Source organism: Macrobrachium nipponense, chromosome 24 (genome assembly GCF_015104395.2).
Source record: "Macrobrachium nipponense isolate FS-2020 chromosome 24, ASM1510439v2, whole genome shotgun sequence".
In the NCBI taxonomy this organism is placed as follows: Eukaryota; Metazoa; Arthropoda; class Malacostraca; order Decapoda; family Palaemonidae; genus Macrobrachium; species Macrobrachium nipponense.
The window spans coordinates 64,546,368-64,571,367 of NC_061091.1; the positions used below are offsets into that span (position 1 = coordinate 64,546,368).

Here is a 25,000-nt window from a genome sequence, read left to right on the forward strand (position 1 = left end):
ACAAAATTCGTAATTAGCATATTCAAGGAACTTAAGAGAACAGCATAGAACCTTTAGAATAGAATTAGGGTATTAAAGTAAAACAATACTGTAGCCAAACTAGCCCTATACCTAATCACTCTCCCCACCATAGGGTAACAATAAAAAGAGGGCGAATCTTAAATGAATTTGATCTCAGAGCCCCCCCCCCGTCCCCAACGGCAAATCCCAGTTTAAAGAAATAAATAGGCTAAATCTGACGTCAATCTTGGATACGGCTGCTGCGTAAGCCTAAGTTGAGTAGCCTATGGTAGCCTTCCACTCGCTCAAGACCGACTGTGCAGACCTAAGGATGACATTTAGAATACCATTGCAAACATTTGGGACAGATCGATGGGTAAAATGGTGCAATGAGTGGTGAGTAATGGCCCCATGATACGAGTCAGTTACTACTAATATACTAGGTACTACTGCAGGTAAACAATGAGTCACGCTTCCCGGTGACATGCCTGCCGTAGTAGGACACCTGCCTTCAATACCGCCATTGTCAAGTGAAATAACGTCCTATTTTGACGGACAAATGACACATCATTACCTTGGAATGTGCAACAATTCAAAGCGGGAGGTGGCGGGGAGGTAGTGGTCGCTTCAGCGTATGAAATTGAACAGTAATAAGTGGTATCCCTTCTCGTCTCCTTCTTCTGTCCTTTTGTAAACAATCGAGGGAGGATGTTTTTGACAGGCGGGAGCGGAATGTCACCCGAGGTTAAGTAACACTTGAGTAAACAAAGTACGATCATAAACAAGTCGAAGTTGTCCACAAAGTGCAGTCACTACAGTTAATACTAACACAATTAAGTACGGTCATAGAAAGCAGCGTTACCTATCTGCAAAATTCAGTCGCTAAAGTTAAGTAACAAATAAGTAGCCTACGGTCGTAGGAAGGAGTGTAGCATTACATATTTACAAAATTCAGTCACTACTGTTAAGTAAGAGAGATAAGTGCGGTCATAGAAAGTAGCGTTGCATATTAGCAAAATTCGGTAAGTACGGTCATAGAAGGTAGCGTTACATATTAGCAAAATTCGGTAAGTACGGTCATAGAAGGTAGCGTTACATATTTGCAACATTCAGTCACTACAGTTAAGTAACACAAATAAGTATGGTCATATAATAGCGTTACATATTTGCAAAATTCAGTCACTACAGTTAAGTGACAAGTACGGTCATAAAAGTAGCGTTACATATTTGCATAATTCAGGCACTACAGTTAAGTAACACAAACAAGTATGGTCATTTAGTAGAGTTAAATCCAGTCACTACAGTTAAGTACAAATAAGTGCGGTCATAGAAAGTAGCGTTACATATTTGCAAAATTCAGTCACTGCAGTTCAGTAACACAAATAAGTACGGTCATATAAAGTAGCATTACATATTTGCAAAATTCAGTCACTACAGTTAAGTAACAAATAAGTAGCCTACGGTCATAGTAAGTAGAAAGTTATTTGCAAAAAAAAAAAAAATCAGTTCTACAGTTTAAGTAACACAAATAGAAAATTCGAAGATATTTACAAAATTATATATATATATATATATATATATATATATATATATATATATATATATATCGAACTACAAATGCCTTTAATATCTAATTCGCTCTACCTCGGAATTAATATATTTTCATATATGCTTAACCGAGGGGGAATTTATTAAGCGATAATAGAATTGGCCATCGACAGGCGCGAACCAGCGACCTCCCAATTCCAGGACTGGTTCACTGCCAATCCTGGAATTGGGAGGTCGCTGGTTCGCGCCTGTCGATGGCCAATTCTATTATCGCTTAATAAATTCCCCCTCGGTTAAGCATATATGAAAATATATTAATTCCGAGGTAGAGCGAATTAGATATTAAAGGCATTTGTAGTTCGATATATATAATATTATATATATATATATATATTATATATATTATATTATATATATATATATATATTCTTGTGTTTTCAAATGATTTACTTAGATTTATTTCACATCTTAGTGTTACTTGATAAATCAACATTTTTGTATTCTAATTTTATTCAATAATATAATTCAATTTATTTTTTCAAAATAGTCATTTTTTTCTTTAAAGTAAGGCGCTGTCACACTAGCGAAATTTCCGTTGACTTTTTCTGAGTTTGTCGTCGCTTTCCAAAGAAGTCGACGTCATTCCGTACTCTGGTTGTCATGCAGCCTGCAGACACGCACCTAACGGCACGTTCTTCTTCATACCGCGGTTGTCGTCGTCAAAACGTAAACAAACCATCTGAGCTGACTTCCCGGAATGTTAAAACAACTAAGCAACCAGTGGGTCGTGCTTGCATGTGTTTAATGATGCTGCATAGAATTAAAAAAGAAAAAAGTCTTTGGGTTATGTCCGGGTTAAAAAGAATGGGTTAGGTCCGGGTTAAAATGAAGTGAAAAGTTTTATTTAAAAAAATAAGCTAGGGCTAGCCTAGATAGGCCATTCGTAAGGTTGTTTACACAATCACAGTAAGACTGTATTATAAATTGAGCTAGAGAAACACTGCAAAAATTTTAAAGATTTTTATTTATATTATTTGCTAATGCAAACAAAACAAACAAAAACAAAAAAACAATGAGAGCAGACCTAGGCTATATATAGCTAACAATCTGATATTCACGATATAGCATTATTATCTGTGTAAATATCACCAAGTTCAGGAAAGTTTTCCCTGAGTCGCATGGTGATCTTTTGGTAATTTTTTCATTTAAGACCCCTTTTTCATAAAACTATCATGCTTATGGTCCCATAAGCATCGTCTCTCACCCATATCTTCGACCAAAAACTGTTCTGGCAGTCTTATCCACTGTACCAAGAACTCCATCTTGTATCTGATGACTTGAAAGTTGAAATGCGCGCTCTCCGAGGTTTACGTAAACAAACAATAAAGTCGACGGTAGCGATGGGTTGAATAATGAATTCGATCGTACCGTTTTCAAAATTCATGACAACGACACCAGAAAGTCGTCGTCAAAACATGAAAAGTCGACGTAAAGTTCAAAAGTCAACGGAAATTTCGCTAGTGTGACAGCGCCTTAAGATTGTGATTTTTGACCATAAATCTTGAATTAATGATGATTTTTTTTTATGTAAAATATACAATAGCGTCTCATTTATCAACCACCAGTGGTAAGAATCATTTTTTTAAATAAAACAGAGATGGATGTTTTGTTCCTTCATTTTTTTGTCAAGTGACTCGAGATCATGAAGACAGTTATGCCATTTGATTAACTTTAACATAGTAATTGAATAACTTACAGTATTTTTGATATACTTCAATCTAATTTGATACCTCCCATGGCTAATAAGCTTTTGAAGGGATCACTGTTGCCTTTAGACTCAGTCGTATTTTATCTGCTATCATTAGAGTTCAAGTATCTCTGGCTTTAGCGAGGTAAAATCCAGGGTGACCAGATTTTGAAAATTGAAATACGGGACACCTAAATTGGAGAGGTAGTTGAACAATATATATATATATATATATATATATATATATATATATATATATATATATATACCATACCTTTTCTGTCTCTAAAATTTTTTGCTGGTAATAATGATCTTATTCCTAACCACTGCTGCAGCTGAGGCTGCTTGTTTATTTGATTTGTGCTGCTGTTGATCCATGCTGTCGCACATCCCTCTCAGTCCACCGTGCGTAATGCTAAAACTCTTTGAGCATATTTTGCAGTATGCACCGCTTTTGTTGTGTTTTGGGGGAGGAGCCATTGCTTGAAATCACTGTAATTTTGCCACTCTGGACTAAAAGTACATTTTCTCTTCACTTTTTTGTTGCACTTTTTGTTGGACATGCTGCCTTATGTTTAAAAAATCAAATACCAAGGACAGATTTGTTCGTTCTCAGCCCATTGCACTGTTGCCAATTTTGGGCGGCCGCCTTTACCCTGTATTTTGCGAAATTTCACTAGTATATTGTAATATTTTTTCAAATAGTGAAAATACGGGACAAAAAGCGTCCCGGGGAGGGTCGATACGGGACATGGGACAAATGTCATAAATATGGGACAATCCCGTCAAATACGGGACGTCTGGTCACCCTGGTAAAATCTACAGCTGGTAAGTGTAATAACCAGTTATTTCCAACACATCATGACAATATATATATATATATATAATATATATATATATTATATATATATATATATATATATATATAGATATATATATATATATAATATATATTATATATATATATATGAAAAAGCCACGTAGGAAAGTGAAATGGAGTACTGCGAGGCTTTTCGACTCAATGTCCTATTTACTTAGCAGACATTGGGTCGAAAGGCCTCACAGTGCCCCTTCGTTTCACTTTCCTTCATGGCTTTTGCCTTTATGTATTCATCACGTTCCAAATTTTTGTGATTCAGTCTTATATATAGATATATGTACTATATTCCCAGAGTTGCAATCTCTAAATGAGTACTCTGTAGTTCAGTGGTCTTCCACCAGGGTGGTGCTGCAAAGCTCTACGGCCAGCTTTAAAGGTCTTGTAACACATTAACTGGACAGGGGCTTAGTGTGATTATGATTTTGTTTTTATCGTTAATGTTTAACAAGTAGGTGTTGAGCAAATGTTTAGGGCTTAGTAAGTATTTAGGGCATAGTGAGTAAGTGTTTCATGAATGTTTAGTTTAGGGTTTAATGAATGTTTTTTAATGTTTAGTGTGTAAGTATTCAGTGAATGTTTAGGGTTAAATGAAAGTTTGTGTAAGTATTCAGTGAATGTTTAGCGAGTGGTTAGGGTTTAGTGAATGTTTAGCGAGTGGTTAGGGTTTAGTGAATGTTTAGTGTGTATGTATTCATTGAATGCTTAGTAAGTCTTTAGGGTTTAGTGAGTGTTAGTGTTTAGTGCATGTTTAGTATGCAAGTGGTTAGTGAGTGTTTAATGAGTGATAGTGAATGGTCACTGGCTGTTTAATGCGTGTTTAGAGGTTTAATGAGCATTTAAGGTTTAGTGAGTATTTAGTGTTTAATAATGAGTGTTTAGGGTTTAGTGAGTGTTTAGTGTATAGTGTATGCATAGTGAATGTTTAGTGTATAGCTATTACTTAGTGAACGTTTAGTGTATAGTGAATGCTTACTGAGTATTCAGTGTTTAATAAATGTTTAGGATTGAGTGTTTAGTGTATAGCGAGTGCATAGTGAGTGTTAAGTATTCACTGAATGTTTTGTGTTATTAAGTGTATAGTAAGTGTGAGTGTTTAGTGACGTAAGTGTGTGTTTAGTGAGTGTGACTGTTTAGTGCATGCAAGTGTATTGTGAATGTTGGTGTTTAGTGATTGTACATTACTGCTTAGTTGGTGTTTAGTGACTGTATGCAAAGAAAGTCCTGTAATTTTTAGATCCAAGAGATGCTTAGGTCTTGACCACAATGGTTGGATTGCTTGGGCCAACCTGTTTTCGTAAGATGATTTTTCTCTGTGAAATTGGGCCAAGTAATAATAAACAATAATAGTAGTAGTAGTAGTTAAAAAGATAGAAATATTATGAGAATATAAATAATATCTGTAACAAAGTATAGTACTATGAGCTGGACCAAGACTTTTCAATATGGCCGTCCGAGGTTATACGCTTGGCAGGGAGGTCGCAACTCCAGTGATTGCCGCTCTATGTGTCCCGGGACGAAGGGCAGTAATAAAGCAATACTATCTTCTTTGGTTGAGTTTATTTGTTTAGCTACACTGAAGAAGGCATGTAGTAGATTATACAAAATACAGAGGCGCATATAATAGAATCATAACAAACATGAGCATCGGAGCTCAATACACAATAAGGAAGCGTATCCTACACACATACGTACGTAATATATATAAGCATGTATGTGTGTGTTATGTGATACAATAAATGTGAAATTACAGTAAAATAAGGAGAGAGAATAAAACAATAATAAATTCATAATCTAATGAGAGGTGCACGTTTCGCTGGCGAGCAGGGGTTAACTAGGTGAGAATGGGCCCGTGGCATTTTCTTACAGTGGGCCCCCATTACCTCAATATATATATACACACACACACACACACACACACATATATATATATATATATATATATATATATATATATATATTGTTACGAAGTGGCCTAGAGTATCTGGGTCTGGACACCATTAATACTTGGTGCACGAAGTAGCCAAAGATCTGTATCTGGACACCATTAATATTTGTTAACCCAAATCGCCAAGTATCTGGTTACCTCACTTACCATTTGTACTTGTTAGCACAAGAGACCCTTTTATTCCTGTGTCTGGGACACCCTTTGTACTTAGGGCACAGTTTGTTCAAGTACCTGGTTATTACTTACCTCACTACAGCCAGACACCTGACCCTTCATCACAAATACTAAACGACTGAATACTCTAAAGGTAATAGTAATCCCTTATAGAACTGAACAGTCAAGAAAACAATCAGTCTAAGTTCATTAAAATGGATGTGAGGTAATCTTAATTAAAGGGCATCACTCCTTCTATAATTTCAAATCTAAGTATTTCCCTGATTCTGATTTATTTCTGGGAAACGGCACATGATTCTGATTTATTTCTGGGAAACGGCACAATTATCACTCTATAACCTAAACAAAATAAAATATAATACTATATTGTTATATACTGGTGGAAGTAAATGAAACTCTTCCAAAAATTTTAAATACAAAAATTTATTTCTAAATTCAAAATTTATAAGTGAAATTCGCAATCTCAGGGAAATTGTTATTACATTGTTATTACTTGAAAACAAAGGTTTAATTAATTCTTGAATTAATTATTAAGCAAAATTAAATCAAAGTTTATCAAGAAAATTAATTATATTAGATCATAAAGCAATAATTAAATTTGAAATGAAATTTAATTAAATACAAATTAATTTGCAAGTGTTAGGTTCGAACAATTACACAATAGAATATTATTCAAATTAATTAAACAAAATAAAGACAATGCAAAAAAACATAATACATAATATGAGAACAATTAAAGCATTGACAGTACAAACATTAAGCATATAAAAATGGATATGTCAAAAGAACAAAGCAAAAGAAAAATGTATTGAAAATGATAATTTTATCCAATGGTAAAATAAAACCTCGAAGTGCACTTCAAAACATTTGTAAAATATCTGTATATGCAGCTGCAGCTTAAAGGCCTATTACACACTTTTACACTTTCGTGGGCACCTTCACAAAACTAATAGAAATAATACTATGTTCAGATTCCACAAACAACACATATATTACTAAGAATTATATAAAAATGAGTGACCACATTACATATATGCATGAATTACGTTACGGAAATGAAACAGTTCGCGAGAGAGAGAGAGAGAGAGAGACTATCCCTCATGCCAGCGGCTAGGTCTCGAGATCGAATGAATGGTTTTCTATCCCCATAAGCGTATGGGTGATTAGCATCTAGTTCAAGACGAAAACATATTACATCATCTCTCTATGTTAAACATGTATAACTTCATTGTAGGGAAGGTCCTCAAGGACTCAATGCGGCCTGGGAGGTCTTACACACGTGTTTGCAGCGATAAAGAAATCAGCTTAGCTAAGACATTCTCAAAGTGTTAATACAATCCTCTTCAAAGGCTTGCTATATATATAAGCACTTACTCTTTCTCTCTGTCTTACGTATGTTTCAAAATGGAAAGTTCTCTACTTAACACATGTTATCTTTAAATTTGGGAATCTGAACACAAAAACATACATTTCATAACATGATACACAGGTTCTGAGGTGAATTAATCATATTACCAAAATTATAATTGCATTGCAAAACTTACACTATAAGAATATATATATATATATATATATATATATATATATATATATAATATATATACACACACACACACACACACACACACACACACATATATATATATTATATATATATATATATATATATATATATATATATATCTATATATATATATATATATATATATATATTATGGGAGAGAGAGTAGAGAGATTGATTTGATATATCGTAGAACTGGTAGGCATAAGAAATTAAAATATAATATGCAGGCATTGAAATATAATTACTAATAGTTAATACAGACATAGTTTAGAAAAAAACATCTAAATTATATATTCTCAATAATGAATCAGATGAATCCCCTTATGTAAGCCTATGCGGCCGTTACATTATTGCATAATTACGATGCATAAAAAATAAAAATAAACACAACTTGGTCCAAAACATCTATACCATCATTAAATAAACAAATATGCCTTATACCTTCTAGAATTCTTTCTTCCTTGCTTTCATCTCTGCAAATCTGTCAATGACTTTACTTAAGTTCAATTTACTGCAGTTCCTTGTTCAACTGACAGAAGAGCTAGTCCTTCTAATCTTTTCTGTGCCATTGTACTTCGCAAATAGTTTTTAACAAGCTTTAGTTTGGAGAATGAACGCTCTGCACTTGCAGTTGTGACTGGAATAGTTAAAAACAATAGTATTGCAGTGCAAACCTCAGGGAAACTGGCTGAAATAGAATGATTTTCTGTGATCAATATATTAGCAAGGTCCTTAATACTAGAAACTTTGCTTATTTCTCCCTTCAGAGCAGATCTCATGCTGAGAATTTCCTGTGTGAATGTTTCTGACACATCGTTGTGGTAATTTTTCACAAAACTAGATGCTTTTTCGTACAGCTCTGAGTCAGATAAATTTTGCAATGAGATTTTTTTTTTTACGGCCATGGGCCCATATCCCTTGGCCCCTTTTCTGTGACTCTACGTCCATGGGCCCCTTTAATCATTATAGGCCCTGGGCCCGTGGCAGTTTGCCACCTCTGCCACCCTATTGTTACTCCTCTGCTGGCAAGGTATTAATCACGTACGAGAATCTCTGGAGTGCAACAAGGTACGCTGGATAGTATTCCTGCTTATCGTACTTGACAATTATCTTTGGAACTGGCAGCTGGTCCACTGTAGAATCAAAAAGTTTATTTGTTTTCCTGTTAAAAGGTGGTCTGATCAGAGAAGAAGTTCCTATGGCCTTTGACCCAACAGCAACCTGGGCAATGAACAACTGGTGTTCTTGTGGTGCGTTGGCGTGAGCTGTGGTTGCTGCAGGTGATGGTTCAGTAGAGAAATAAGTGCCTTTTCCAAAAGTATATCCAAATGTTGACCCATGAAGACGCCAGTCAAAGTTTTCCAAGCAAATGCGCTTTATTACATCAGGATTTGCCTCGTGGAAAAGATACTGGATGTCCACGGCCTCCAGACTTCCACTGTTTCTAGCCATTGCCTTGACTTTGTTTTGAAATGCTCTCCATAAGTATGGATTCTGTATTCTTTCAATCCTAGTGCAGAAAAAATCTGGAGGCATTTTCTGACTGAGAAGACTCTTGACTTTCTTGTACTCTGGAGAGTCACGGAATAGGGTCAACCGCAACAGACGCGTCTCTGGGAGCATAATATCCCACGTTTCTGGTAAATCTTCCATCGCCACTTCCAGTAAGTGAGGGGCGGGCCTTCGCAGCAGATTGCAAACTCGTTTCGTCACCATATTTATTTGAATCATCTTTGAAAAGTCCAAAATGTAGTTGGGTGCAGAATCTGGAAAAAGGAAATGTCCACGGGGCTTTGACAGGTATCGGTGCTCTATCTCCTCAGAAGAAATGTTAGATGTAAAATCGGCATCTTCCCCTGAACTGCGGTTTCCATACAACTCCCACTTCTGATGGTCATTTAAAAAGTACCAGCAATACGTTGACCCTTTTAAAACCTTCACATTTTCCACAGATTCTGTTTGCAGGCGTCGCAAAAACAGTTCCCGAGATGATAGTAAACTTCTCAGTTTCATGGCATGGAAACTGGCAGACCAAGTTTCCCGGCTCATAACATGATAGAGGCTCATCAGTGAAGAGTCTAACATTGCTGGGTCAAGGCGAGGTAATGTGACTGACGTTCTTTCTGGGTTACTGAAGGCGTGTTCCAGACACAACACTTGCGCTGGTCTCAGGTTGAACCACTGACGATTGTCCTCACTGAACTGCCAATGAAAGTGATGAGTTGAGTGGAGACGCTGACATCCACTTTCTTCAAGAGGACACCTGTTTTCTACAGACTGGTAACAGATCTCTTTGATACGAATATCTCCCTTCAAATGGTAGGACCATACTGTGTGAGTAACCATCTCAGACTCTCCATCACTTTCAGAGGACATTTTTTTCCTTTTAACAGGTTTCCACTTCTCAAGCGATAAAGCTGGATTAGAAATGACAATTGCTCGAGCTATATCTTTAGGTGTTTCATTAACTAAAATTCCATTCATTGAAAGGATTGGCAAACACTGACGATTCACAATGTCATGGCTGTAAGGGCAGCATTTTGAGCATTCAGACTTTCTGCCACAGACCAGATTAGTAAAGAAGGAAGCGCAGAGGTGCAAGTAAGGACAGTTCTCATGAGAACATCCACAACTGTTGTAATCCTGGCAGATGTCAATGAGACATCCTAGGCTTGGTATTTCTTGGTTTGCTTTCAAAAAGTTTTGCAGAATTTTGCCTGGAAGACTTGCAATGAACAGCTTTTTCAGAACAGCATGATTATGACCAGTGTCCCACCTATGTCCTAGACCACAATTAATAGCTTGACAGTTCTCCATGACATACCTGTTACATATGTGTAAATCACAGCACGCCTCTCTTTCGTGGCATCCAATTGGACCACAGTGTGCTCTGCATACTTTTAATCTGGGTTGCAATATCAATGATTTTCCTTCCAAACTGAAAACACCCGAGTATTTCTTTGCAATCATTTTGACTGAAGATTCTGGCAGGTTTCTGTGGATTGAGAGATTTTCCAAGGAACAGGTATACTGACGACACTTGGAGAGATGATTTACCAACCGTTCAACTTCATCGTTATTTTGAACGCCGAGGGTCTCATGATGATCTCTCCACTTCCGGTCACTGCAGCCTGTAGACCTCTGATATAGGACTTCTCTGCTTGGGTGCATATTCTGAAATGTAAAATTAGTATGAACTCTTATTGCTCTATTTGGCCAAGTTTATATAATTGGATGATTTTAATCACATAAAGCATTCTGTACATCATTACTTCATTTGCTTATGCCATAGTCATGTCTTAAAAAAACTGATATAATCTTCTGTTTGAAGGCAATATTAACCAAAGTGACCATTTGCTATAGTGCACACCCAAGCCACTTTTAATTTGAAGTCTTCGACAGCAGATTGAAGGATTGCTATTCTCTTGCCGTCATGCTGTTCTAGTCTGCTCTTATTAGTTTTGCCAGACTCTTAAAATGCCCTGATATGAACAAGAGGGCAAACCATGCAAGTCAAACGATGCTCTTGTGTTTCCAGACTCATCTCTGGGACCTTAACCTTTGACAATCAACATTAATCTTTCAGTTTAGCTTCCTCGCTCTTTTGGGTTGGGTACAACAGCTACCCTTCTTCCTTTGAAAATTGTCTGAGATTTCTTCGTACGTCGACAGTTTATCTTGATTTCGTAACTCCGGTTGAGCGTCCCCTTTGTTTCACGGGCCTCGCCTTTTGGCATCCTTGATTTTGGGGGATTTATCTCTATTTTTTATTTGCTGTCCCATTAGTTCTGCTTTTCACGTTTTCATGGCATTTACCCTTTATCAGCTTACTTTGCTTGAGAATTGTTTTCCGCTTTGAAAAATAATGAAAAATTGAAACATTTAGAGCTACTGAGATAAGCTGTAGACAATTACGTCTTTGTCGTGCTGCATATGTGTTCCAGTAACTGGAAATCATTGACGGTACACAAGTCCATGTATAGGACATAAATAAGAACAGTCAGTATGGAGATATCCCGTGATTTACCGACATTCCGTGGAGCAGTGATTTAATTCAAAACTGATGTTGTTTTACCGTTACATTTAAAAATCAGTAGGCCCATCGATCGTCTTCAAGTCATGGTGTGGGACTTAACGGCTCACTCAGGAGTTTGAATGAAAGAAATAACACTGATCCTTTTTATTAGGAATTTTTTTTTATAACAAAATTATAGAAATCGCGAGTAAACTTATTAGGGTGTTCTCCTCGTATGGGATAATTCCAGAGAAAACTGAACAGTGTCACGTTCTTCCTTCGACTGTTAAATCAAGGATAAGCACCTTGGGGCTATGGTTCTGTTACAACCCTGACATAGAGATTGTTACGAAGTGCCAAGTATCTGGTTACTACACTTACCATTCATTTATTGTTACCTCACAAAAGCCAGACACCTGGACCCTCATCACAGGTATTAAACGAATGAATACTCTAAAGGCAACAGTGATCCCTTAACAACTTACCCGTACTGCAGAAAATCAGACTAAAACAGGTGTGAGGTAATCTTGTAAGTAATTAAATTAATCAAAGGGCATCACTCCATCAACAACTTTAAAAGTCTAAATATTTCCCTGATTTCAGAAGTCTAAGTACTTCCCTGGTTCTAAGTCACTTCAAGTAAATTGAAGGAAAGCAGATTAATCACCACTCTATGTTTCTACCTAACATAATCATATGCAAATATACTGGTTATAAATGAAAATACTTATAAAAATTTTAAATATAAAAATTTATTATTAAACTCAAAATTTATAAGTGAAATTTACAATATCAGGGAAAATTACTGTTGCTTGAAAACAAAGAAAAGTTTAATTAATTCTGGAATCAAATTAAGTTAAGTAAAATTAAATCAAAATTAATTTATCACAAAATTCAAGAAAATTGATTCAATCAAAATTCAAAAGTGTTAGGCAATAATTGAAAATTTGAAATTAATTCACAAGTGCTAAACAACAATAAAACTTGAAAAGAATTCTAAGTAAATGCAAATTAATTCACAAGTGTTAAATTTAATTAAATGTGCAATGATTAAGCAATGAAAATAACTAAGTCAATTAAATTGTGAATGCAAATGAAAATACAGAAAAATGTGGAGAGTATCAAAATAAAAATGCACACTTCAACAAGAAAATGAAAAAATTGCACAAAATGAAACAAACACAAAACACAAAAATTTGTAATGTGTAAAAGTGCAAATCTTTTCACTCAAAACATTGTAACCATCAGTTTTTACCAAACCACTGTTCCTATCAGTTATTAGTTAGCCACTGTTCCTATCCGTTATTAGTTATTAGTTTCTTACCAAACCATCATAACCATTAGATATTAGTTGCAACTAATAAAAATATAACACACTTTACCTTTTTGGTATACCAACTTCTTTCTTTGCTGCAGTCTTGTTTCACTTTACCAAAAACCAGGCGCCGTTACAACGACAATGTTTGTTCAGATTCCACAAAAACACTATTTAACACTAAATAAACTCTAAGAAATATCAAATATGAAATTCTCAAGTTACGGGTGACCAATTTACGTTACGTTAATATAATCTCAAGGATGTCGAGGGAGGGAGAGAGAGAGAGAGAGAGGGCAATGTTAACGCCTCGAGAATCTAAGATCTAATGTAATTCTCTTCCCTTGCAAAAACTGGACTGAGGAGATGACATAAAACATTTTTGGCACAAAGCTTCTAGAAGCTTTGAAATCTTACGCAACTTTATATACAAAATGTGTAATCTGCACGTGGCACTCGGCAAAGACATACATGTATGAGTCCAGTCTGTTAAAAAAAAAAACCAGTACTCTACTCGATCGACACGGAGGCTAAGCGATAATTAAGACTGACATGTTTTGATAACAACGCGAAGACTCAATTCGATCACTTATCAAACGTGTTGACAGATTAGGAAAGCAAACAGAGATCTCGCAGTTCCTCTAATCTCACAGTGTGACATAATAGAGGAAACAATCGTAGTTTTGAACGGACAAAGAAAATCTCTCTCTTTTTTACTTTCTACGTTATATATTCTTTTACAATATGTAATGCAAAATCTGAACACACATTTTAAAACATCCTATCTCTAAGCTATCTAGGAATCTGAAAAAATGTTGCACAATTCTACATAACATTTCAAAGAGGGGAAATATGCATTTTGAAAGTAGCAATATACAATAAGATACATTACTATTTTTCTACTTTGTGATGCTGGCGGGATCCGGTCAAAAAGGGGGAAGCATGTAAAGTTGTAAACAAACAGGATCCAAAAAGGACAACCAAGATCAGGATAGTAACACTATGCATAAGTGATAAGTTATACCACCTGTAACGCAGTGAAGGGACAATAAAGCTGTGAGTACTTTACGCAAAGTGTGTATTTAATCCACCTTAAGCCAGCTATGACAGGTTCCACTGCAACAGTGTCTTTATATTGTCACTTTGTTGTGATTTGTTATTATCAAAGGTTGTTGATGTTATGTATTGTTCAATTAGTCTGTTTTCCTCCTCCTCCTCCTCTTGGTGGTCTGATTGTTTGGCTTACTCGGGGAATAGGCCTACAAACTACTACTTTGTTGTTACTGTTGTTGGGGGAGTAGGAAAATGCTACGGGAAAACCTAAAAAGGTCTGAAAAAGGTGTTTCGCGTTGAGTTAAAGATACAGGAATTTTAGGATGGGATATTTATGATTTATGTATTAGAATGAAAATGTGAAAAACAAATAATGTACAGACTAAACACTACAGAAAAATGATTTCTAATCAAGTATATCGTATTTTTTTCTTCATTTTCGTGGGTGAAATAACGGGACATCTGTCTGTAGATTTTAGCATGTTTTATTTCATTTGATGTACTGAATTTATTGGCTATATCTCTGTTCAGTTATTTTGTGCTTCCACTTATAACTGAGAATGTTTGATCCTGGTTGTATAAATGGTGCTATTTATGAGTATCAATTACGAAGGCCACTTCACATTATGTTAGGAGTAAAATTTTCACAACTCATACGCCACTGGAAAACCTTGCGCGTGTCCCAAATAAGCTGGTGGTCGGATCACGCCTTGTTAGTTCTAGCACCTCAACTCCATAAAGAAAAGTTTGCTAATCAGTCGCTCCGTACACTTCAATATTTCATTTCACCAGCTACAAATAACTTCCTATACTAAAGTGGTTGAAGACCACCATTTTGATATCTATAAAAATTTTCAATCACTATTCTCATCATTTAACCCATTAAAAAATCACAGATAGGATCTGCAGACATAAACAATCACAGTCAATCAAGTAATCGCAAGTATCTTAAAATAAGTCATACGTTAGTACGTGGTCCTCCTCTCCATATGAGTACAAAACAATTGAGACATACTCTTTGAACATATTAGATGCAGTACATTACATCAATGTCACTTTGTAGTGTCTTAAAAAGGGTTTGAACACACTCTTAATAAAACATATTTTGATGGATGTATCACTGTAACTGTTTAGTTTCTTGGTTGAGATTTCTTTGTTAACTAAGCTAATATAATAAGGTATTCCGGGTAGTAGTGTTGTTTGTCATACTTGACAATAATAGTTGGACTGCAATCACTGTTTACAGAGGAGTCGTACGGTAACTGCGTCATCGGATTGATGGGCGGTTTCACCATGTACTGATCCCCTATTATTTTTGTGCCTACAGCAACCCGAGACACAAATAAATAGCGATGGCCCACTTGGTCAGGCTGACTATATTGAAGAGAAGAAAGTGGATTGGTTGAAAAATAAGTACCGCAGCCAAACGCCCGACCATTTTTGGAGCCATTTAAACGCCAGTCGAAGTTTTCCTCGCATATCTTGTTTACGGAAAGGGGATCTGTGCCATGAAAGAGATATTGTATATTTACGGCTTCTGTGCTCCCATAAATCACAGTCATTTCCCGTACTTTGTTCTGATATGCACTCCATAAGTAAGGATTCTGAATTCTCTCAATTCTTAACCATTTAATCTGAAGAACTTTGTTTTGGTGAAAAAGATTCATAATTTTGTTGAACTCTGGAGATGCTCTGTCAAGAACAATCCGATGTGCGTGTTGAATTGTGTATACTAATTTCCATGATTCTGGCAAACCTTCCATTTCTTCCTCTTCAAGGTGGGGTTCAGGTCTCCTCTTCATTTTCTGACGTGTCCCTGTGGTTTGATTTATTTGGGACATGCTGTTGAAGTCTAAGATGTAATCAAAATGGAAGTTTGACAATGACAAACTTGTCACTTGATCTGAAATGTAATGGTTTTCTATTACTTCTGAAGAAATATTAAATGCAAGGTTGTTATATCCAAGTGTGTCTGTATTATCATACAGCACCCACCGTTTGTTCTTATCACAACAGTACCATACATATGTAGATGGCTTTAATATTACACCAGGAACAGTTTCAGTACACAAACGCCGTAACTGAAGCGTTTGGGTTCCTGATGAATTTGTCAAGGTCATAGCAGGAAAATCACAGGACCATGAGGCCCGTCCCATTATGGTGAAGAGGGTCTTGAGAGATCGTTCCAGTGTTGCGGGATCGAGGCGAGGCAATTTAATGCTGTCTTTACTTGGATCACAATATGCTCGTTCCAGACACTTTACTTGGTCTGCCCTCAAGTTGAACCAGTGACTGCCATCCGCACTAAACTGCCAATGAAAATGATTGGTAGAATGAAGTCGTTTGCATCCAGTCTTCTCAAAAGGACAAATGTCCTCAACCGATTTATAACAAATCTCACAAGTATCTACATCCCCGTGCAAGTAGTGAGACCATACAGTCTTGGTGTTCCTTTTAGATTCTACTTCACTCTGTGAGAAAAGGGATTTCCTTGTTACAGCTCTCATTCCTTGAGGTAACAATGATGGGTAAGTCGAAATGAGGAATATAGATATGTCTCTTGGAGTCTCATTAGTTGGTACTTTGTTTAACGACAAAATGGTACTGCAAGAAGGATCTAGAATATCATGATTAAGCGTACAGGTGTCTGAGCACTCAGACGCTACATTCCCAGCTAGAGCAAGAAAGAAAGTTTTGCATATGTGGAGTGATGGGCAGGGAACGGTGAAGCAGCCGTTACCATTATAACTCTGGCATACTTCAAGTAAACTCGGCACTGGCATAGTTTCATAAGCCCTTGCTAACTTGAGCAGAGTTGTAAAAGGAAGGTGGTCAATGTAAAGTCTCTCAAGGATACCGAAATTGCCACCCACATCCCATTTGTGACTGAATACACAATTGGTTTCTTGACATTTATCCATCACATACTGCTTACATATGTGTAGTTCGTTGCATTTATCTTGATTTTCACATCCATGAAAACCATTGTGTTTTTCGCAGATTTTCAACAGAGGTTGCAATGTCACTGTGTCCTCCTTCCAAGCAAAGATATTAGGGTATTTGGTTATCACTTTGTCACAGAGTTTACCTTGAAAGTGTATTTGTAGAGTCCTGAGGGAAGAAGAAAATGATGGGCACCCTGACAGGAAATCTACCAGGTTTCTGACATCAATTACACTGTGGGGCATCATTCCATTGACAGCAGTTTTTGGGCGAGACATTTCGTCATTTGCTTCGCTCTCCATCCCATCAGCATTGTAGATCTGAAACATGCAGTTGTTTCATACATCATCTTAAGCACAACGTAGTGATTAATGAGAATCTCAGAAATAGTGTGGAATATTTCTCAAAACTATAACTATTCTCATTATTCACAATGAACCTTTTTAGAACAAACCACAAGACCCTGAATTCACTTGCCAAGCTTCCACAGAACAGTATGACCATATATCTAAGTAGCAAAGCAAAATAAAGCATGTTTGATGCATTTTACATACGAGAACTATCCAGTGCACGAGAAAGCCATGGGAAAGAGGTTGTGGCACATCCTATGTCAGTGGAGAATAACATTGTGGTGCAAAGCTCTGTATTTTTCACGAATTCGTGTTTCATTTAAATACACTTCAAAGTATGTAGAAAGATTGTTATTCTTGGGTTGTTGTTATAACTTCCATACATGGTAATCATTCATGCTGAAAACGGAGATACTCTCACAAACACTGAGTAATTCAACCCAACCTTCCGGACACGTTACTGTGCCACATTGAAATGAAGTCTAGTCCCCTTCCTTAATTTCCATTAACAGTAATTAGATAATTGGCTATGCAGTTTAAACACTCCCAAGCACAAAATCACATTTTTTTTTTAAATGAATTGGATTTTCCTAACTATACAAACCTGGGTTCTTGACGTTAGGAATTACTCTCAGCGGGAGCTGGAAAGGGGCATTGAACTTTCGAACAAAGTGGTTAGGTAGTTAACCACTGGCCGGGCAGGTGGGAACTCCACCTGCCCGGATGTAAGCACTCCAATTTGCCTTTCAGCTCATGTGACAGATTGAGGGGTGGCATGACATGTAAGGTAAAGGACCTCAGGTTTGTATAGTTAGGAAAAATACAATTTACCTATAAAAATTGTGATTTGTTCCTACATAATATACAAACCATTGATCCTTTACATTAGGAAGACTCACTGGCTGGAGGGAGGAATGTGTGTGAGTCTTTATGAACTAATTGGAGTTCGCCTCACCTGGTATTCTCTTTCTGGAAGAAAAGCGAGGAAGAGGATGAACCTCGAGTGTTGGAGACAATAAGGTAAATACAAGCATTGGGTTTGACTTATGTCAGGGTCTCCTTCTTCCCCTTGCTAGAGAAAGGAGCAGGCTTGCTTCTATAAATCTGGAAATAGAAAAATAAAACGGTGCCAGATGAGTAACTTGCCTGCATTGACTGCCAGATCCAGCATGTATCAGCTCGAGTCCACTCTCTCCTGAAGGAAGAGACAAATGATGAGAAGGAAAGAGTAGAAGGAGAGACTAGTAACTCACAGTCATTCTCACATCCACAACTGAACATCCTAGGCAAGATGCAACCCTGTGCCGTTAAAGGAGCTGGGTAAGCTATACTTGTTGAGCACCCTCCACAGGTCCCAAGGAAAAGGTGTCCAAGGACTTGTGGGCAATGTTCCGAAGGTAGAAAGAGGTGAAGGTGGTCTGTTATGACCACACACCTGCTTTCTGTACCTGAGGGACCGACAGGTTCTTCTGGAATACGAGGGATGGAGTGATGCCTCTGACTTCGTGGGCTCTCGGGCAGAAGGTACTGATGTTGTCTTCCCCAGCAGCAGAGTAAGTTCTCCTGATCGTCTCACGAAGCCAGAAAAATATCATGTTCTTGGATACTTCTTACTTGGACGAACCAGTGCTAAGAAACAGTCATCAACACTCAGGCCTGAGACGTCGAGTCCTCTCCAGATAGCACTGCAGCGCTCTAATGGGACAAAGTAGCATCTTGTCTGGGTTTTTACCTCGAAAGTCTTCTAGGGAGGGGATTGTGAAGGACTTGAACCTGGTGTCAGGGACCGCCAGATTGCAAGTCTTCACTACGAAATCTGGGACAAAATCGAACGTAACTGATACCCTTCCCCTCAAGTGTTTAACATTGAAGGAAAAACCATGCAGTTCTACTCTCTTCACTTTTGCCAGGGTTAGCAGAAAGACTGTCTTGAGGGTCACATCCCTGTCTGATGACTCGTAAGGTGCATGAGTCGGGCTCCTTAGCATGAGAGTCACATCCCACACAGGAGCCCAAGTTCCCTGGGTGGGCAAGACCTTTCAAAGCTTTTCATGAGTAGCAAAATCTCTAAGGTGGAAGAGATGTCTACCCCTTTCAGCCATAAGACTAGACCGAGCACAGCTCTATAACCTTTCACGGCTGAAACAGAGAGAAGCTTATCTTGCCGAAAGAAGACAAGGAAGTCCATGACCTGCTGAAGAGTAGCTCTGACTGAAGAGAGCCCTTGTCTTGGACACCCACCACTGAAAACTGCCCACTTTTCCTGGTATACCACTGCAGAAGACTGTCTAAGGTATCCAGCCATCTTTGCTACATGGTGTAAAAAGTCTCTCGCCTGCAAGGGATGGTGGATAGCCTCCAGCCATGAAGACACAGGGACTGCACTGCCTGATCGCACCATTCTACTTGCAGTTGACACTAAAGGTTGGGCAAGGGAGGAATCTCTCTGGGTGCTTTGGAGAGCAAAGCTAGAAGATCGTGGTATCAAACGGCCTGTGGCCATTTGAGGGTCACCAGAATCATCCTGAGATTCAGGGTGGTTGACAGTTGACTGATCACCCCGAAAATCAGACAAAATGGAGGGAAGGCGTAAACATTCAGGCTGTCCCACGGGTGCTGGAATGTTCAGTTGTGCTGGTTATGGCAAACAGATCTATAACTGGGCACCCCCACAGATTGAACAGAGTGAAGGGACCATTCTGTCCCTATCAATTGATTCTGGTGACTGAGCTAGTCTGCCACTACATTCCTCTTGCCTGGCAACAACTCTACCAAGTGAGCCACTGCCCACTTTTGCACCTGCACTGTCAACTGGTGGAGCAGGAGGGGTACCAGACCCCAGGGTTTGTTGACACATGCCACTACCGTGGTGCAGTTGCTTATCAACACCACAGTGTGTCCCATCACTTGATTCTGAAATTCTTGGAGGGTTAGGAAAGCCACCTTGAGTTCCAGGATATTTATGGGCAGGTGCTTGCCATCTCAGCGCCACACACCTGAAGTCAACAACTCCTACAGGTGCATGCCCCATCCCTTGGTCAATGTAACTGAAAACAGAAGCATGTCCCGGGGGGGAGTATGTAGGAGTACTCCTATTAAGAGGCTTCTGTCAGCTAGACACTAGTTTAGGTCTCCCTCTCACCTACTACGAGAGAGGAATGATAAAGGATTGAGGTTCTGGAGACTGGTACTAGTGAGAAAGGATTGAGATTCTGGAGACTGGGACTAGTGCACCTTCAGCCTCCACTAGACAGACCAAAGGTGAAGTCGCCCATGAGGGATCAGCTTCTCCCAGGACGACAGGTGACCGATGATGTTCAAAGACAGCAGGTGACCGATGACATTCAAGGACAACGGGTGACCAATGACGACTTGCCATTGCCAAACTGGCTGCTCCTGTCAAGGTAGAAATAGCTGCACTGCCTTCCTGAACCTGCTGATGTGAGAGTCTGAGGGGAAGACTCTTGCTGCTACCATGTGTATCAGCATGCCCCGATACTTTATCCTCTGCTTGGGGATGAGAGTGGACTTCTCGAGGTTCATTACGATCCCTAAATCGCTGAAAAACTCGAGGAGTCAATCCCTGTCCTGAGCAACTGTGAGTGAGAAGTCACCAGGACAAGCCAATCATTGACATACCTCAACAGACATATGCCATGTGAATGGGCCCAAGCTGACACTAAGGTACATTCGCATGAACACCTGAGGATCGGTCGAGAGCCCGAAACAGAGTGCCTTGAATTGGAACTCCATCTCCCCAAGAATAAAGCAAAGGTACTTACAGGACAGATGAATGGGTATTTTAAAATACGCATCCTTCAAGTCCTGATGGAGGTGAACACAAAGCATGCCATCTCCATCGCGAACCAAGTCTGGCAAATAAATCGGTTTAGGGGAGACAGGTATATGACAGGTCTCCAGCCCCATGAGAAAGATACAGCTGGAAAACCCTAGGGACTGGTCTGACACAACTTCCACTGCGCCCTTGCTTAGCATCGCTTACACTTCTTGCCTGAGTGTGAGATCATTTGACGAACCAGGGATGTAGGTTATGAAAAGGACTAGAGTGTTGGCGAGAGGTGGTTGAGACTTGAAGGGAAGATACCCCACCTAAAGAACATCTACTACCCAGGTCTTGGTTCTGCATTACTGCCATGTTGCTCAGTCGCTCGATAGGCAGCCCCCACGCCAACCAGTGGCAGCAGCTGGAGGGGAATGCCATCCCTAGCATTTCCTCTTCTTCTTCCCTTTCCAGGCGGGAAAGGAGGCTGAAGGGGGTGAGATTGTGTGCCCTTCTCAGAGGAAGAAGAAGTCTGGGTGTTCCCGTGTGCACCCTTCGAAGACTGGGACTTCTTAGGGGCCGAAGAAGAGCAAGCATAACCCAATAGTCGGGCCACAGTGGCTCAGAAAGCCTGGTGATCCAATTCAGGACAGTGTCCCTCCTCTTCAACATCAGGTTTGCCCACAGGTTTGCCATTCGGTGGGTGAGGTAGGAGGTGATTCTACCTCCAGATTGGCGCAGTCTCTTGAAGGCTGGGTCTTCCCAAGGATGATAGCTCCTGAGGAAGCAGCAACCATGGACACCGTCAAAGACCACAGGTCCAGCCAGGAGACTGCCTGGAAGGCTCCCATGGTGGTAGCCTCCAGGTTTTTTGCTACTTGCTGAGAGAGGGAGACCCCCTCGCCAATATGGTGATGCAACGAAAGACCTGGACCTGGGCGCACTATGCCAGGATCAACCTGCTTGGTAGGCAGCAACCCCTCTGAGGGCATGTAGAAATGTTTCTGACTGGGCAGAAAAGTGGGGAGGAGCTCGTCCAAGCAGTTCAACCAAAGTAAACTCTCTTGCCCAGAAACAAGATTGTTCACGTAATCAAGTACTACCTTGGAAAGTGAGGACCATGACAGCCCCACAGAAACTTTGGGTTCCTTCTTAGGCCTCCAAAAGGATTTGTGGTGCGAAGGACTATCTACAGAAGAGGCTGTGGCCCCTTCCCCGAGATCACTGTGCTGACGAATCAGCGCAATGATATCCGCAAAGGTCCTCTGTATCTTGGGGGTGTCTGCATCCTGAGGAAGATGACCCTCGAGTCATCCGTGGTGCGATCCACCTGATCTACTCATCTGGCAGGAGGGAGAAACCTGGCCAACCCTTTAGCTCCGTCCTGAACTACTTGGGCATCCGACCTGGTGAATCCTAAAACCAAACAAGAGATGTAGGCCTTTGTAGATGAACTCTGAGGAGAAAACTCCCCAGAGTTCCCTCTGATCACATTGCACTTCGCTTCTCGGTAAAACCCAAAGAAGTTGATGCGACAAGTGAGGAGGATTGGGCATCCTCACATATCCTGCTGGCAGAACCAGTAGGGAGGCAAGCCGAGTGCAGTCACCAACCTGCAGTGGTGATGCTGCAAGGGTCTAGGAGAGCGCTTATGCCTCGGTGAAGTCCCCCTTGGGAGAGCATAGAGGCTTGCTCGCCTCAACAGGGTGCGACCCATCACACAGTTGTGAGAGGGGGGTGGGAGGAGCCAAGCGAGCTGCTAGCTAGTGAGAACATGCACCATCCTCATGATATGCCCCAGTCTTTTTTGAGGTTGAAATCTCGTGAGAAGACTTCACAGGGGACCTCCTTCGCTACTTCTCCAGGTGTTCATTCCTGTGGAATCAAAACACTAGGCTGGGAACCTGACCTAATGCTAACAGCAGTGTTGGCAGGAAGGGGCAAAACACCTGCATGAGGCGTCCCTTTCTCTTATCCTGTGCCAGAATTGGGATGGTGTGAGGACTCTTTGGCACCAGTTCTGGGTGCTCGTGATTCCTTGTATCTTGAGCACTCAGAGCGACTCATGAACAAGTACCCAGCACAGCACCAGTCTTAGAGGCAAAACCCCTAGAACTGGTATGGGAGTGCAAACTGAAGTATGTGCACACGGCCCCTGAAACCCACATTTTGATTCCCAAACCCGAAGGTTGGGACGAGCTGATGAGAGCTCCCACTGCTTCCCCTATGGAGGGAGGCAGCCCCTTAGAGGTCCCATGGCAGGATTTCTTAGAGTGAGGGGAGAGAGCCTTTTTCTTCCTCTTCAGCTGACAAGTCTCAGAAGGAAGGGGAGGGGAGGCAGCAGATGAAGAAGACGTGGTAGAAGTTGACGAAACCTTGCGAGACTTCCTATTCGAATTCTTCTTCAGCTTCTTCAGGATATAGATCAATTCACCCAGGAAGCTTGCTAGGAGGAAGAAACGAGAAAGAAGGATCAGCAACCAAGGGCATAGTCAGGGACAAGTTACTCCTGGACGATGCCCAGAAAGCCTTATTATGGTAACTCTTCCTCCCATAAAACTTATCCCACTGGCCAGGCAACCAGGAAGAACGCTCAGCACAAGTAGACAATGTGAACACTCATGCCTTCTGCAATGAGCACATAGAGTATGAGGGTCAACATCAGTATAAGAATTAGAATTACCACACTTCTTACCGTCCACCGTAGCGCGCACACGCTGGGAAAAGGCAGCCTACGTACAGGCTTGTCTGATTCATGGGTTTGCATTCTACTGCATACAAAACAAAGGAGAAAGATATCGTGTAGGGACAAATTAGTTTTGAATGTTTGTTGAGATACTGGTAAAAGCAAGCAAAAAGCAGCAAAAGTTTTGTCAGAGTTGGAAGGCACTGATATATTTTCTAAAGTAGAGATGGATAAGGTATGGTGCTTCTGAGAAGTAGTAGATGACCTTGACTTGCTGCATTTTATAAAAATAACTTAATGTCAGCCTCGGGGTCTAGTATTGAGCAAGAGCAGGGCCTGAGCTCTTCAAAGCCACTCCAATATCTGATTTGATTTATATATAGATTCTTGGCATTTTGCCAAGCACTGGGGCAACTGAGGCCATTCAGCGCCGAGACGGAAATTGACAGTAAAAGGTTAGAAAGGTGTTACGGGAGGAAAACCTCAAAGCAGTTACACTATGAAACAATTGTTAGGAGAGGGTGGACACTAAGATGGTTGAAAGAGAATATAAACGGAGGTACAGTAAGAGGAATGAAAGTAGTTGCAACTAGGGGCCGAAGGGACGCTGCAAAGAACCTTCAGTAATGCCTACACTGCACCGACTCCCATATTCAAAAGCCGGGCATGAATTTGAGTATTGTCGGTCATTTATTAAGGATTCACTGGCGGCGATGTTCTGGCATTGATTTCAGTTTCAGTCTCCCAAACAATAAATGTTCTAGAGTCTAGACCATTATCATTGAACTTATGAATGAATAAACAACGATCAGATTCAGTTTAGTTATTGAAAGAAAAAGATAATCACTACTCTACTCCGGTTTCGAGACGACCAAGAGGATTGTGAGATATTAGAAACCGACAGAAAACAATTTGCTTTGCATACGTACATCGCCGACTGATGTTTCCTCCCAAATGCTTTCTTCGACTGCGGGGAAGTAGTTTTCATCATTTATCCCA

The 25,000-nt window shown here is 39.6% G+C and overlaps 3 protein-coding genes and 1 long non-coding RNA gene across 6 annotated transcripts in view; all 4 read right to left on the bottom strand.

The window, feature by feature from the left end:
- Positions 1-795, bottom strand: part of LOC135205689 (tubulin-specific chaperone D-like) — a 99,286-nt gene extending 98,491 nt beyond the window's left edge. The window contains exon 1 of the mRNA XM_064236608.1: positions 575-795. The gene's annotated coding sequence lies outside the window, so the exon portion shown is untranslated. The remainder of the gene's footprint in view (positions 1-574) is intronic.
- The window catches only part of LOC135205693 (protein sel-1 homolog 1-like), a 337,811-nt gene that overhangs the window by 205,848 nt on the left and 106,963 nt on the right, over positions 1-25,000 (bottom strand). The window lies entirely within an intron of this gene.
- On the bottom strand, positions 5,716-7,882 carry LOC135205691 (uncharacterized). Its single transcript, XR_010312575.1, has 2 exons — positions 6,586-7,882; positions 5,716-6,554 (listed from the first exon to the last, which is right to left on the bottom strand). It is a non-coding gene; the product is annotated as an uncharacterized LOC135205691 (long non-coding RNA).
- LOC135205692 (protein mono-ADP-ribosyltransferase PARP12-like) overlaps positions 8,571-25,000 on the bottom strand; it is an 18,121-nt gene continuing 1,691 nt past the window's right edge. The window contains exons 2-3 of one of the 3 annotated variants that reach the window (XM_064236609.1): positions 24,931-25,000; positions 8,571-11,032 (exon numbers count right to left, since the gene is read on the bottom strand). The exon at positions 24,931-25,000 is cut by the window's right edge and continues 242 nt beyond it. In XM_064236609.1, coding sequence (XP_064092679.1) covers positions 8,870-11,032; positions 24,931-25,000 — 2,233 coding nt within the window. In that variant the 3' untranslated portion in view covers positions 8,571-8,869. The other 2 variants (XM_064236612.1, XM_064236610.1) reach the window with 2 other exon arrangements.